This window comes from Arachis ipaensis, chromosome B6 (genome assembly GCF_059453495.1).
Source record: "Arachis ipaensis isolate K30076 ecotype BB chromosome B6, ASM5945349v1, whole genome shotgun sequence".
NCBI lineage: Eukaryota > Viridiplantae > Streptophyta > Magnoliopsida > Fabales > Fabaceae > Arachis > Arachis ipaensis.
This window is the reverse complement of record NC_142441.1, coordinates 127,083,958-127,099,271: the sequence shown is the minus strand read 5'-3', so window position 1 is coordinate 127,099,271 and position 15,314 is coordinate 127,083,958. Positions and strand designations below refer to the sequence as shown.

At 36.0% G+C, this 15,314-nt stretch overlaps 1 protein-coding gene across 1 annotated transcript in view; it reads left to right on the top strand.

Moving 5' to 3' along the window:
* The window catches only part of LOC107647352 (protein CLP1 homolog), a 28,888-nt gene that overhangs the window by 12,784 nt on the left and 790 nt on the right, over nucleotides 1–15,314 (top strand). Inside the window, exons 2-4 of the mRNA XM_088490952.1 lie at nucleotides 14,794–14,885; nucleotides 14,976–15,044; nucleotides 15,140–15,235. Of these exons, the coding sequence (XP_088347078.1) occupies nucleotides 14,794–14,885; nucleotides 14,976–15,044; nucleotides 15,140–15,235 (257 nt within the window). The remainder of the gene's footprint in view (nucleotides 1–14,793; nucleotides 14,886–14,975; nucleotides 15,045–15,139; nucleotides 15,236–15,314) is intronic.

Sequence of the window (15,314 nt, the reverse complement as noted above, 5' to 3'; positions counted from 1 at the left end):
TCACTAAGAACCATAATCAAATTATGAACCCGAACCCAAAGAATTAGCTCACAATTGTTTGAGGGAAATACTTGGATTTCAGTTCGGAAACTGTGAGGTTGGCATTCAACTTGCCAATGATGCAAGGAGATCCTCATCCTTTCACTAGTAGGGTCAACTTTGATCAAAGGTTGGACCAAGTCCTCACAAACATTTGTGTGGAAAGAGCACAATGGAAGAGAGACTCAAAAGGCAAGCTGGTTCAATTGAGAAGGCCTGACCTCAAACTCGTGGCTAGAGGATGGTTGGAGTTCATCCAACGCTCTATCATTCCTACTAGCAACCGGTCCGAAATAACTGTGGATCGGGCTATCATGATCCATAGTATCATGATTGGAGAGGAAGTGGAAGTTCATGAGATCATACCTCTAGAACTATACAAGGTGGCTGACAAGCCCTCCACTTTGGCAAGGTTAGCCTTTCCTTATCTCATCTGTCACCTATGCAATTCAGCCGGAATTGTCATAGAGGAAGGCATCCTCATTGAAGAGGACAAGCCCATCACTAAAAAGAGGATGGAGCAAACAAGAGAGCCCGCTCATGGACCTCAACAAGAGCATGAGGAAATTTCTCATCAAGAAATCCCTGAGATACCTCAAGGGATACACTTTCCTCCACAAAGCTATTCGGAGCAACTCAACACCTCTTTAGGAGATTTGAGTTCCAACATGGAGCAACTAAGGATGGAGCACCAAGAGCACTCCATTATCCTCCATGAAATCAGAGAGGACCAAAGAGCCATGAGGGAAGAGCAACAAAGGCAAGGAAGAGATATTGAGGAGCTCAAGCACTCCATAGGATCTTCAAGAGGAAGAACTAGCCACCGTCACTAAGGTGGACCCGTTCTTTAATTTCCTTGTTCTTATTTTTCTGTTTTTCGTTTCTATGCTTTATGTTTTGTCTATGTTTGTGTCTTTATTACATGATCATTAGTGTCTAGTGTCTATGTCTTAAAAGCTATGAATGATTCCATGAATCGCTCACCTCTCTTAAATAAAAAAATGCTTTTATTTGCAAAAGAACAAAAAGTATATGAATTTCAAATTTTATCTTGAAATTAGTTTAATTATTTTGATGTGGTGGTAATACTTTCTGTTTTCTGAATGTATGCATAAACAATGCATGTTTGAAGTTGAAATTAAGAAAAGTTGGCTCTTGAAAGAATAATGAAAAAAGAGACATGTTATCGGTAATCTGAAAAATCATAAAATTGATTCTTGAAGCAAGAAAAAGCAGTGAAAAACAAAAGCTTGCCAAAAAAAAGAGAAAAAGAAAAAACAAGAGCAAAAAGCCAATAACCCTTTAAACTAAAAGGCAGGGGTAAAATGGATCCAAGGCTTTGAGCATCAATGGATAGGAGGGCCCAAAGGAATAAAATTCTGGCCTAAGCGGCTAAATCAAGCTGTCCCTAACCATGTGCTTGTGTCATGAAGGTCCAAGTGAAAAGCTTGGGACTGAGTGGTAAAAGTCGTGATCCAAAGTAAAAGAGTGTGCTTAAGAACTCTGGGCACCTCTAACTGGGGACTATAGCAAAGCTGAGTCACAATCTGAAAAGGTTCACCCAGTTATGTGTCCGTTGCATTTATGTATCCGGTGGTAATACTGGAAAACAAAATGCTAAGGGTCACGGCCAAGACTCATAAAGTAGCTGTGTTCAAGAATAAAAAAGAACTTAACTAACAAAATCAATAACATTATCTATATTTCTGAGTTCCAAAAGAGGCCAACAATTCTGAACTCCAATGGATAGAGAGATGCCAAAACTATTCAGAGGCAAAAAGCTACTAGTCCGGCTCATCTAATTAAAAATAATCTTCATTGATATTTTTGAAATTTATTGTATTTTATCTTCTTTTTATCTTATTTTGTTTTTGGTTGCTTGGGGACAAGCAACAATTTAAGTTTGGTGTTGTAATGAGCGGATAATTTATACGCTTTTTGGCATTATTTTTAGGTAGTTTTTAGTATGTTTTAGTTACTTTTTATTATATTTTTATTAGTTTTATGCAAAAATCACATTTCTGGACTTTACTATGAGTTTGTGTATTCTTCTGTAATTTCAGGTATTTTCTGGCTGAAATTGAGGGACCTGATAAACCCATATTTCATGAGTTATTTTGTGCTTAGTTTGAGTGATTTATTCAATCCTTCACCCATTTATTCATATTAATTGCATGGTTTTACTTTCCCTTCCTTATTATGTGATGTATGTGAAAAACATGTTTCCTAAGCTTTAAAATTAATTATTTTAATTACCTTTATTTCCATTCGATGCCGTGATTAGTGTGTTGAGTAGTTTTAGATTTTCTAAGGCAGAATGATTTAAAGGATGAAAAAGGAAACGTACAAGAATGGAAGGAAAGTGCGAAACGGAGTTTTGAAGAAACTGGCATCCACGCGATCACATGGACGACGCGATCGCGTGCCAGAAGCAAAGAAGCAGCGACACGGCCGCATGACTGACGCGACCACGCGCCTTAAGCAGAACGTATATGACGCGGACGCGTGACTGATGCGATCGCGTGACAAGAAAATGCTCCGAATGACGCAACCGCGTGACCCACGCGGACGCTGACAGAGGCCACGTACCAGAATTCACAGAATACGCCTCCAGCGATTTCTGAAGCCCTTTTGGCCCAGATCCAAGTACAGAACACACAGATTAGAGGCTATAAAGTGTAGGAATGCATCCATTCAAGAGGGAGCTCGCATTTTTGTTACTTCCCATGATTTAGATTTAGTCTTGAGAGAGGTTCTCTTCTCTCTCTCTTAGGATTTAGGACTTCTCTTAGTTTGTAAGAGTGACTCTCGATCCAGATTTTATGTTTCTTTGTTTTAAGCTTCCTTTTTTACTTTTATTTATTTATTCCAGCACTTGAGTTGATTATTTACTTTTATAATTTAATTTATGAATTATTCCATGTTATAGATTGTTATTTGAATTAATGATATTTGAGGTATTCCAGTTTATGATTGCTCTCTTTAATTCATTGGCTTCCATCTAAGGACATTTTTATTCCAGCAATTTTACTTTTTTCCCTTTTGGTCTTGGTTAAGAAATCAGTAACTCAACATTATCAAACTCAACATAACTGATAATCGCTATCTTGCTAATTGAACTGAACTTCAATAATCCCAACTTTTTCTTAGGAAATAAATAGGATTCAAAGGTCAAACTAATTAGTCCATTGACTTTCCTTTGCTTTAGTAAAGGTTAACTAAGTAGAATTTAGATTCAACTTTCATTATTGTTGAGAGGGATAACTAAGTTGGACTTCCAATTTCTCTTACCTTGCCAAAAGTTTGCTTTACAGTATTTATTTATTTTAATTGCCATTTAAATTATTTGTCATATAACATATTCCCACCTTACTTTTAAAACCCCAATTTACAAATTCATAACCAATAATAAGAACATACCTCCCTGCAATTCCTTGAGAAGACGACCCGAGGTTTAAATACTCGGTTATCAATTTTGAAGGGGTTTGTTACTTGTGACAACCAAAACGTTTGTACGAAGGGATTTTTGTTGGTTTAGAGACTATATCTACAACGCGACTATTTTTATGAAATTCTTTACTGGCAAAAATCCCAACGTCAAGGGACCTGAGCAAAAATCTTATTCAAAGGCTGAGAAAGGACTACAGATGTTGCTGGATTCTGACCTCCCTGCACTCAAACGCGTTTTTCTGGAGCTACAAAAGTCCAATTGGTGCATTCTCAATTGGGCTGGAAATCTAACATCTTGGACTTTCCAACAATGTGTAATAGTTCATACTTTACCCGAGATTTGATGGCCCAAACTGGCGTTCAACGCCAGTCAGAGACCCCTTTTTTGGCGTAAAATGCCGGAACTGGCACCAGAACTGGAGTTAAACGCCCAAACTGGCATCCAAGCTGGCGTTTAACTCTAGAAAAGGCCTATGCACGTGTAAAGCTCAATGCTCAGCCCAAGCACACACCAAGTGGGCTCCGGAAGTGGATTTCTGCACTATCTGCACTTAGTTACTTATTTTCTGTAATCCTTAGTAACTAATTTAGTATAAATAGCACTTTTTGATATTGTATTCGTATCATTGGACGAAAGCTTAAGTATAATCTCTTAGGCCTCTGGTTCTTGACTTTGACTTGCATCTCCTGACAACAGAGCAGTCAAACTGACAAAGATTAGAACCTTCATGGTAAAAGCTAGAACAAACGAGCTTCAAACTCACGAATGTTGGGTGCAGTGACAGTGTGCAAAAGGATAGAGAGATTCTATTCCGACACAAGTGAGAATCGATAGATGATTAGCCATGCGGTAGCTGTGCCTGGTATTTTTCATCTGAGACGAGAGATCCGATAGATGATTAGCCGTACAGAAGCCGTGCCTGGACCATTTTCACTGAGAGGACGGATGGTAGCCATTGACAACGGTGATCCACCAACATACAGCTTGCCATGGAAGGAAGCACACATGATTGGATGAAGACAATAGGAAAGCAGAGGTTCAGAAGCAACAAAGTATCTTGGTGCACAAAATTGTTACTCTCTTACAATTTCGCACACATGACCAGCAAGTGTACTGGGTCGTCCAAGTAATACCTTATGTGATTAAGGGTCGAATCCCATGGAGATTGTTGGTTTGAAGCAATCTATGTTTGTCTTGTAAATCTTAGTCAGAAAGTTAATTATGTTTATCAGTTTAAATTGTGGAAAATAAAAGAGTGCGAATTAAATACTTGTTGTGCAGTAATGGAGAATATGTTGGAGTTTTGGAGATGCTTTGTCTTCTGAATCTCTGCTTTCCTCTGTCTTCTTGTTCACGCACGCACGTCCTCCTATGGCAAGCTCTGTGTTGGTGGATCACCGTTGTCAATGGCTACCATCCATCCTTTCAGTGAAAAGGGTCCAAGTGCGCTGTCACCGCACGGCTAATCATCTGCAGGTTCTCAATTGTACCGAAATAGAATTTGCTATCCTTTTGCGTCTGTCACTACGCCCAGCACTCGTGAGTTTTAAGTTCGCCACAGACATTCAATCCCAGAATCCTACTCGGAATACCACAGACAAGGTTTAGACTTTCCGGATTCTCATGAATGCCGCCATCAATCTAGCTTATACCACGGAGATTCTGATTAAGGAATCTAAGAGATATTCATTCAATCTGATGTAGAACGAAGGTGATTATCAGACACACGTTCATGGATTGAGGAAGGTGATGAGTGTCACGGATCATCACCTTCTCCATAATTAGGCGCGAATGGATATCTTAGATAGGAACATGCATGTTTGAATAGAAAACTGAAACACTTGCATTAATTCATCGAGACACAGCAGAGCTCCTCACCCCCAACAATAGAGTTTAGAGACTCATGCCGTCAGAGATTACAAAGTTCAGATCTAAAATGTCATGAGATACAAAATAAATTTCTAAAAGTTGTTTAAATACTAAACTAGTAACCTAGGTTTACAGAAAATGAGTAAACTATGATAGATGGTGCAGAAATCCACTTCTGGGGCCCACTTGGTGTGTGCTGGGGCTGAGACTTAAGCTAATCACGTGCATAGGGCTGTTTTGGGCATTCAACGCCAGCTTTGGATCCTTTTCTGGCGTTGAACTCCAACTTGTAACTTGTTTCTGGCGCTGGACGCCAGACTGCAGCATGGAACTGGCATTGAACGCCAGTTTACGTCATCTATCCTTGAGCAAAGTATGGACTATTATATATTTCTGGAAAGCCCTAGATGTCTACTTTCCAATGCAATTGGAAGAGCGCCATTTGAAGTCCTGTAGCTCCAGAAAATTCATTTCGAGTGCAGGAAGGTCAGAATCCAACAGCATCAGCAGTCCTTTTTCAGCCTGAATCAGATTTTTGCTCAGCTCCCTCAATTGCAGCCAGAAAATACCTGAAATTATAGAAAAACACACAAACTCATAGTAAAGTCCAAAAATATGAATTTTGCCTAGAAACTAATGAAAATAAACTAAAAACTAACTAAAACATACTAAAAACTATATGAAATTACCCCCAAAAAGCGTATAAAATATCCGCTCATCACATCTCCAAACGCTTATCTGAAATTCTCACCAATGAATTACATAAGTATCTTTATTCTAATTTACGTTTTATTTATCTTTCAATTATCAAAACTCATAACCAATTGAATCCGCCTGACTAAGATTTACAGGATGACCATAGCTTGCTTCAAGCCAGCAATCTCCGTGGGATCGACCCTTACTCGCGTAAGGTTTTATTACTTGGATAACCCAGTGCACTTGGTGGTTAGTTGTACTGGAGTTGTGAAAAGTGTGATCATAATTTCGTGCAGCAATATTACATCGCGTGATACGATTTTCGAGGGCAAAAATCTTTTTAAAGAGAGGAGGATGTAAGAATCGGAGTTTTCACGAGTAAAATCATTTAAATGTCCAAATTAGATTCTGGAAGGTTAGAATGAGAATTTGGGGATTTAAATGTGATTTTTAGACCCAGTAGGTCTTTCTGAGTCAGAAAATGTGTTTTCTGCGAAAAACCGTGAACCGGTCGAACCGGTTTAAGTCTACCCGGTACTGTGCGAAAAAAAGTGAAAACAGTCAAAAACCTTATAAAAAGGTTAGAAATGGAAAACCGGGCATTAGTGTTAAAGGTTTGGCTCGAAGTTGGGCCAAACGGGCTAAAAATGCTAACGGGTTAGACCGGGTCCAAACTGGGCCCAAGGTCCAACATATATAAGCTCATTAAATGAGCTTTGAGTTTATTTCCAGCCCAAAAGAGAGAGAGCCACGCGGTTTTGAGAGAAGAGAAGAGAAGGGGTGGTGTTACTATTCACCTCCACGTTCCGGGAGCCATAACTTTTGATCTGGAGCTCCGATTGACGAGCCGTTTACGGCCACGCAAAGCTCTCAACGAGCTCTTCCTTTTTATCTAAGTTTTTTTGGTAAAAACTTGAAACTCCAACCGCAGTTTCCAGCCCTATATTTTACGCATTTTTATGTTTGGTTTTTGAGTAGATTTTGTGGTTTTGGTTGTTTAGGTGACCTTTAGTAGCGGGTAATTGGTGGATTTTACCCCTATTCACGTTGAATAAGGTAAGGTTCTACTAAACCCTTATGTTTAGTTGTTTTGTGTATCTTAGATTTTGATTTTAGTGATATATGTGTTGTTAGCTTGAGTTTTGCTATTTGTTGGAGTTGGTTGAGGCTTTGGATCAAGTTTGGTGATTTCGTTTTGGTGTTTGGAGCATTTGGGAATCGGCCAAGGTATGATTTCGGTTTCCTTTATGTAATATGTAATGTTTCTGGACACTTAGGCTAGTTGGCCCTAAGATAGGATTGAATGTTGTTGGTGTATGAATATGCGAATTGATGTTAATTGTTGTTAGTATTGGATTCACTACAAGAAAATGGAACATTTGTAACAAAAAATTTGTATCAAATTTAAAATTGTTACAAAAAAAAAGTATTTTGTAATAATAATATGTGATTGTTACAAAAGAATAATGTTTTGTAACAACATTACAAGTTGTTGCGAAACATTATTATAATATTTTGTAACAACCTGTTTTATTTTGTTACAAATTATGTTAGTTTTTGTAACGAGATGGTGTTTTGTTACAAAATATTATATAATATTTTGTAACAAAAAAAAACAAGTTGCAAAAATTCAAAATATTTTGTAACAAATTTTGTTTTTTGTTTAAAAAACTCCAATTGTTTTGTAACAAAAAATTAATTTGTCATAAAATTCAATATTATTTGTAACAAGTTAATTATTTGTCACAAAATATAAATATATTTTATAACAAAATTTTTTTTCAAAATGTTAAACACTTTAAGAGTAAAAAAAATTATGTATATATTTTTTTCAAAATAATTTTATTTTGTAACATCCTGCATTTTTGAAAATCTAAATATAAATAAATTGTGATTTTAACTTATTAAGTTTAAACTTTATAATTTTAGAAATTATTTTATTAGAAATAATTAAATAGATTCGGAGATAATTTCATTATAAATCAATTAAGATTCTTAAGTAATTTTATTATAATTGAATATTTTGCATAATTTTAGTAATTGAAAAATAAGAAAGAATTGTATGACTTAATTTAAGTAACTTTTATCATGAAAAAGTTATGACTTATTATTAACTTAAACTTCTTATTTTATAAACTAATCTATTAAGAGTAATTAAATTAGTTTTATTAATATTTGGAATTTAATTAATTAATATTTTTGTACAAATTTTATAATTGGTTATTTGAAATTAAAATTCAATAATAGAAGTATTATACAATTTAATTTAAAAAATTTTATAATTGGTTATTTTTATAAAATTATTATATTACTCGTATATATTTTATCCTAATTCTAGAATTACCAAATAAAATCCTAATTTCACTAAATTCCTAAATTTATACCCTAAATCCCTAAATTAAAACACAATGCACACACATACTTTCAGAAAGAAAGGGAAAAAACAGAGAAGGAAGGAAAGGGAGTTCTTGAGAGAACTAGAGAAACAGAGGATGAGAGATTGAGGGAGAACGGGACACAGAGGGAAGAGGAGAAGAGGGAGATGGTGGCGGTGGGTATCCTTGCCACCGTCACCGTCGTTATCGCACGAGAGAAAGAGAGCCCGCGCTCGAGAGAGAAAAGGAAATGCTGTCTGCGTTGCTGCCTCCATCGCGACCGATCCGCCGCCGCTACTGCTAGGGTTCGTTGCCGCCACCTCTGCCAACGCCAACGAGTCCGAAGAGAGAGAGATAGGAGTTCGCAGAGAGGAGAGACGTGACGGGGAAGATAGGGGCTCGTATTGCTGCTGCCGTTGCTGGAGACGAAGGTTCCCGTCGATCTGCACGCCGCTGTTACCATCGGAAACCACTGCTGAAGCCACGATGCCATGGTGGTTGCTACTGGAGCTATACGCTACTGCCGTTGGGGCCAGTGATGGAGGTGTTGTTGCAGACTCTATTTCAGTTTAGGTCCTTCACTCCTTTAACTTGTTCTACTTCCACTTTTACTTTATGGTCATCTTATTTCTACTACCTTGTCTCCATTCTATTATTTGTCAGTTATCAAAATTTCAAATTATTATTGTTGCTGTCGGAGAGGGCTGTCAGGGTTGCCATTCTAGTTCTAATGTCACTGCCACTGCTACTGCTAGGAGAGTGAAGAGTCATCGGAAATCCTACTGCTGTTGTCGAGTTCATTATTAAGGTGACATCGAGGTAGGGGGTTTAACTTAAATGACTTTAATTTTAGAATGCCCATAAAGTTTATTGAATGACTGCAAATAGATTTAATTTTTATGAGTAATTGATTGGTTATGTAGATATTGAATTGTGGCTGGAAATGTGATTGAGCTTGTGGTTTTTGTGAAATTGATTGATTGCGTGTGAATTACGAATTGTTGATGAGTGATTGAATGCTGAATCTTGATGGATTGTATTGGTTGATTACTGTTGGGCTGGTTATTAAATATGTTGGGATGGTGGTAGAATTGGTTGGTGATTATTTTGAAATTGATTTTGAGAAATATTGAAGTTAAACTTGAAATGCTAAACTTTATGTTGAAAATAAGAGTTTTGAAATGAAATGGCAACTTTGAAAGTGCACCAGCAACTTAATAGAGATTGGAATAGTATGAGACTAAAAGCTAAGCGAACTACAATAAGTATAGTTATTAATATTCAATTTTGAAGATTTCGTATTAACTAGAGAGTTAGTTATGATTTTTCAAAGTTGAATAGTAAAATCTGATTTTCTGCATTACTTTCAAACGGAGTTAGAAATTTTGAAAAGCTATAACTAATTATGTAATGATCAGAATTGCATGAGACCAAGTCTGGGTTAACCTTGGGAATATAAGGAACTAAAATAAAAAAATTGAGACCTTTTTGTTAAATATACAATTTATGGAGAATTTTTAAAGTTAGGTTGTTAAATTTGTCCTGCAGCAGAAAAGGTCAAACAAGGCAGCAACTTGTTTGTCTTGCTACGACTTCTACGAGCTGAGTTTTGGAGCGAAAAATTTTTTTTTATAAAATTTGATTAACTTGGTTTATTGATCTAAAACTTCATAATTTTATGAGTTAATTATTGGTAGTTGTGAAATTTTGAATATTGGTGGTCAAAGCTGGAAAGAAACAGATTTCAGCAAGCTATGCATCAACTTCCAATGCTTGTAACTCTTAGAATTAAACAGCAATTGGGTTGCAACCAAGACACACTTGTTTTTGTATGATCTAGGAGTTTTCAAACCAAAATTTAGCTTAATTAGAGTTTTGTAATAAAAGTTATTCAAATTGAAAGGTACTAAGCTTGTTGACTTCTAAAAGAGATTCTAACTCATTTTTACTTAACTTCCAGGTTATGTAACTTCTTCATTAAAAATGGTATTAACCCAAAACCAATTGAGAAAAAAACCTGGATGAGTGAAGTTAAACCATATTAATGTTTAAGGTCATTGGATTTAACTTGGATTTTATACTGAATTTTGAATATCACATGTTGTTGCTGTTTTCTGGTTTTATGCAATGCAGAGCAGTCACAGTTTTTCCTCTATTCCTAAGTCTAGAGAAATCATAAAATTATGATCTTTAGTTTCTTAGAAATCTTATTTCAAGATGAACGTCTGGACATAAAGTTTGCGCAATTCCGAGTTTATTTGCTATATTAAAAACAGAAAAGAAGATAGAAAGTTAAGAATGTCTTAGTAACAGTAATGAGTTCATAAAATTAAAGATTAACCTTAGCGTTATATGGCTTATTCAATGTTAGAATTTGTTTGATTCTGAATTGATTTGATACTAGAAAGGTTGAAAAGAGTTTGGTAAATTGTTTGGTTGGGACCCGTAAGGGTGGTTAAGTCTTATTTTCAGAAGAGATCATGTCCAAATTTTTATAAAAGTATAAGGATCTATTTATGACATTTTACTTGTGTCATGGTTGAGAAATGACAAATATTCTATTATTTGGTTTGATAAATTTGGTTGTGTATTGGCTGAGAAATAAGTTGTGAATTGGTTGTTTTTGTTGGAACCGTAGACAGTGGAAATATCCAAGTTTTAGGGGAGGTTCTGCCAAAATTTTTCTAAATATTTTGGATAAAACTTAATGAAAAAAATTATAATTAGTGTTATATCTTGTTACTAATTTTTTGTTTCGGGTTTTTTTTATTTACATGAGTGCTGAAATGGTGGCCACATGCTACTTTGAGGGCTCAAAAATATTTTGATTCAGAGAGACACTAATCTATGTTAGAACTTTTAACTTTTGGTTGAACTTATGCAAGACATATAACTTGTAGAACTAATCAATGTACTCACTAAGGTTATTTTGTTTTAAAACAATTTTAGCTAAATGAGCCATGTTTGAATTATGTATATTTTTGCATATTATATAAATGTAGACCTGCTTATTAAAATAGTTAATAGATTAGTTAATTTAAAAAATAATTTAGTAAATTATGCATGCAATTTGTATTAAAAAAATGGTTACAAAATAATTATTTTGCTTTTGTAACTAAAGAAAAAAAATGTTACAAAATCAAGTTACATTTTGTAACAAAATTTTATGATAGGAAAAAACAGATTGTCACCAAAAATACCTTGAAGATCAAAATTTGTTATCACTTTTGTAACAATTTCTGGTTTTTCATATCAAAAAAATTTGTTACAAAATATCACTTTGAATTGTAACAGTTCCATTTTTTGTTACAAAAATTTTTTGTAACGGGACATACTGCAACAGCCCCTTTTTTTTGTTACAAAATTCTTTTATTTCAAAATTTTGATTTTTTGTAACAAATTTTTTTGTTACAAATATTGCTTTTTCTTGTAGTGATTATTGTAGTAGATGGTGATTATTGGGAATTGTTGGTGTTAATGAGTATTGAAGATTGGTGTTGTTGATGAGGGTTGATAAATGAAGTGGTGGTGTTGTGTGGAATGAATCCAAACACTAATAAAATGATTATATGATTTGATGATGATTGTTGGCATTAGACGATGATGAAGGTTGATGATGAATGTGTGATTTAATTATGATTGATGAGGGATTGATGATTTTTGAAATTAATGAAGATTTGTAGTGATTGTTAATATTGTTGATGGTTGTTGATGTTGAGAAATTGAGAATGAATGTTGATATTTGATATGGTTGTTGAGAGTTGTTGATATTACTGATAATTATTGATGAGTTGTGTGGATTATGGTAAATGATGGTGTTGGTGTATGATGTGAGAATTGGATAATGATGATTTTTGAAGATTATTAATGGTTGATGGGGTTGTTGATGATAATAAGGTTAGTGAAAAGTGGAAAATGTGAATTTGGTTGGATTTGGAATTTGTGGATTGGTTTAGAAGGTTGGGTAATTGAGAAAATGGTTGAATTAGTGCTTGGTATGAATTTTGGACCGTTTTGGTATGGTTGAATTGTGTTTGAATTGGTATTGGTTTGAGGTTTGGTTAAAATTGAGTTTTTGAGATCTTGGATAAAAATGGATTTTTGGTGAACTTTGATGGATCATAACTTGAGCCTCAAAACTTAAAATTACATGAGACTGCTTTTAAATTAAAGATGGCTTTGAGAGCTTTAAATTGATATAAAATTTGTAAAATTTGGATTTTTGTAGAGGAAGATATGATCATTCAAAGTTTGGTGTCAAAATCTGAAATTCTGCAGAGTTGTAGGATTTTGTGATTTCTGGTATGTGCACACGCACAGCGTTGTGCGCACGCACAACCCTGCAAGATTTTAGACTTGTGTGAACGCACAGACCTGTGCGCACACACAGGTAGGGATGGGCGTGCTGTTTACAGCGCTAGCACAGCTTGTGCGCGAACACACACCAATGAGGGATTGCAACCTGTGCGTACGCACAGCCCTGTGTGCACGCACACGTTGGGAAGGTTAGTCTGTTAGGGGTGCTAGCACAGCTTGTGTGAGTGAACAGACTTATGAATTTTCGTACCTATGCATACGCACACTTTAAAAATCTTCCTCGGCGTGCGCACGCACACCCCTGTGCGTACGCACACGCCCTATTTCTTAAACTTAAAACTTTGTTTTCAAGTATTTCACCTTCCCAACAAGCTTGTAAGCCTCTGTGACACCATTTTAAGACTCTTGGGCTCAATTTTGGGAGGTTGGAACATGGAAAACATCCTAGGAGGTTTAAATTGGGTTTTACCTTGAAGAGTTAGCAAACGGAGGTTTAGGTTTCTGGTGTAGTGAGGATGAGTTGGTTGAGAGAGAATGAAGAGTGGTGAATATGGTGATTGTTGATAACAAACTTGAGAGACTGATGAACTAAAGAGTTTGGAATGAAACTTATGACTTGATGATGGTTGAGATGAGTATGAGTGGAAGTATGTTTAAAGGGGTGGCCTCTAAGATTGAATATGAAATTACGATATGCATTGTTCTCCGTCGTAGGGGCTGTGGCAGTCTCCCGCCTACGTTCGGATGTGAGAGTTAAAACTAGGCTTCTCACTCATATTTCTCGCAACAAGAGGAAGGTGGTAGGGCACGCTCCCTCGGAATATTTTCCTCTGAAAGGAGAAGGTGGTAGGGCACTTATCCCTCGGAATTATTCCTCCTGAAAATGCGATTTCTCTCTGATTGCATGGTGGTAGGGCACTAACCCATGGAATCATGCGGCAACCAGAGGAAGGTGGTAGGGCACGCTCCCTCGGAATATTTCTCTCTGAAAGGAGAAGGTGGTAGGGCACTTATCCCTCGGAATTATTCCTCCTTATGTGCAATAGAGAGACTAATCCGGGAGTTGTCGACCGGATTTTTAGTCGGGTTTGGCATTATAACCGACATGTGATATCACAGCCAATATGACAGACATTCATCATATACATTTTCTATATGCTTACTTACTTTGTTTACTTGAGTTTGCCTAATCGTATAACATGCCTACTTGCTTCTTGAATTACTTGTTGTAAATGTATACTATCTGTGTTTTACTTGCTTGTATTAATTGTGATTGTCTGGTGCTGAGGAGGTTAGGTAGGCAGTGGCAACGGGATCGCACGAAGGGTAGGTTGGTGAAGGTTGTGGGACAGTGGTGACTAGTCTTAGTTAGAAATCCTTTAAGTTTAGAAAACCCTGTTTATTGTTTAAGGTTTACGTTAATTATATTTTGTTTTAAGCTTGAATATCCGTATGTGATGTGAAGTTCTAGGATTTCTTTTGTCATCCCGGAGCCTTACATCTTACATCATTGGGCACTGTTACTATACTGAGAACCTCCGGTTCTCATTCCATACGTTGTTGTTATTTTTCAGATGCAGGTCGCAGCCCACAGCAGTGAGTTGGGTGATGGTAGCAGAGCGGAGGATCTTATTCTATTTTGTTGTCATCTTGGTTATTTTTTAACTTATACTCTCACTTTTGTATTTTGTTTTGCCTAGAGGCTTTTATTTGAGAGAACAAAACTTGTATAAGCCCTCTCGAACTACAGTCTTCTAGTTGTCTGTATATATGGCCAGCCGGCTTAAACTCCGCGAGCTGTGGCTAGATTCTTATAATATTATGCTATGATATTTTGCTATACTGTATTTATTTCTTGGGCTTTAAGTTAGTAGATTCGCTAGTACGTTTTGCGCTTTTTAAATCCTGTTTTTGAGCTATACCCTTCAGCAGGCTTCTATAATATATTATTTCCTTTTATATATAAACATATATAAGCCTTAGGACTGTCGTAACCTCTGATTAACCTTTACTTTACGGCTAGAGGTAAGGCTTAGGGTAATTAGGGTGTTACACTTCTCAATGGAAATGCCGAGATTTTCGGCACTGAGCTTGCACCCGAAATTTGGCTCAACTTCCCTCCCCGACTCAAATTCGCTGTATGCAAATTCATATTCTGCTATTCTTCCATATTTATCATTGTTATTGTTATTGTTATTGCTCTTACTTATCTTTGATTTTTCGTTTAGGTTTTTACTTGGTATGGTGCTACCATTGAAATGGAAGGTACTACTGAAACTGATTATACTGCTGATGAGGTAAAGTGATAAACCTACTTTACTACTATAATCTTTGATTTGGTTGAATTGTTTAGGGAAAATGTCATTTTTTGAGTTTGATTGAATGATTGTAGACACCAATGGTTAGCTATGTTAACGTGCACGCTATATTAGAAGCCAGAAGAACTCGTGCTAAAGCTTCATCCTCTGGTGATTCTGAATCTTCTCAGGTGTGACTTTGTCATCCATTTTCATGCTAAAGGTTTTATTTTTATGTATAAATCATGCTGAATAAATTCTAAAGAGTCA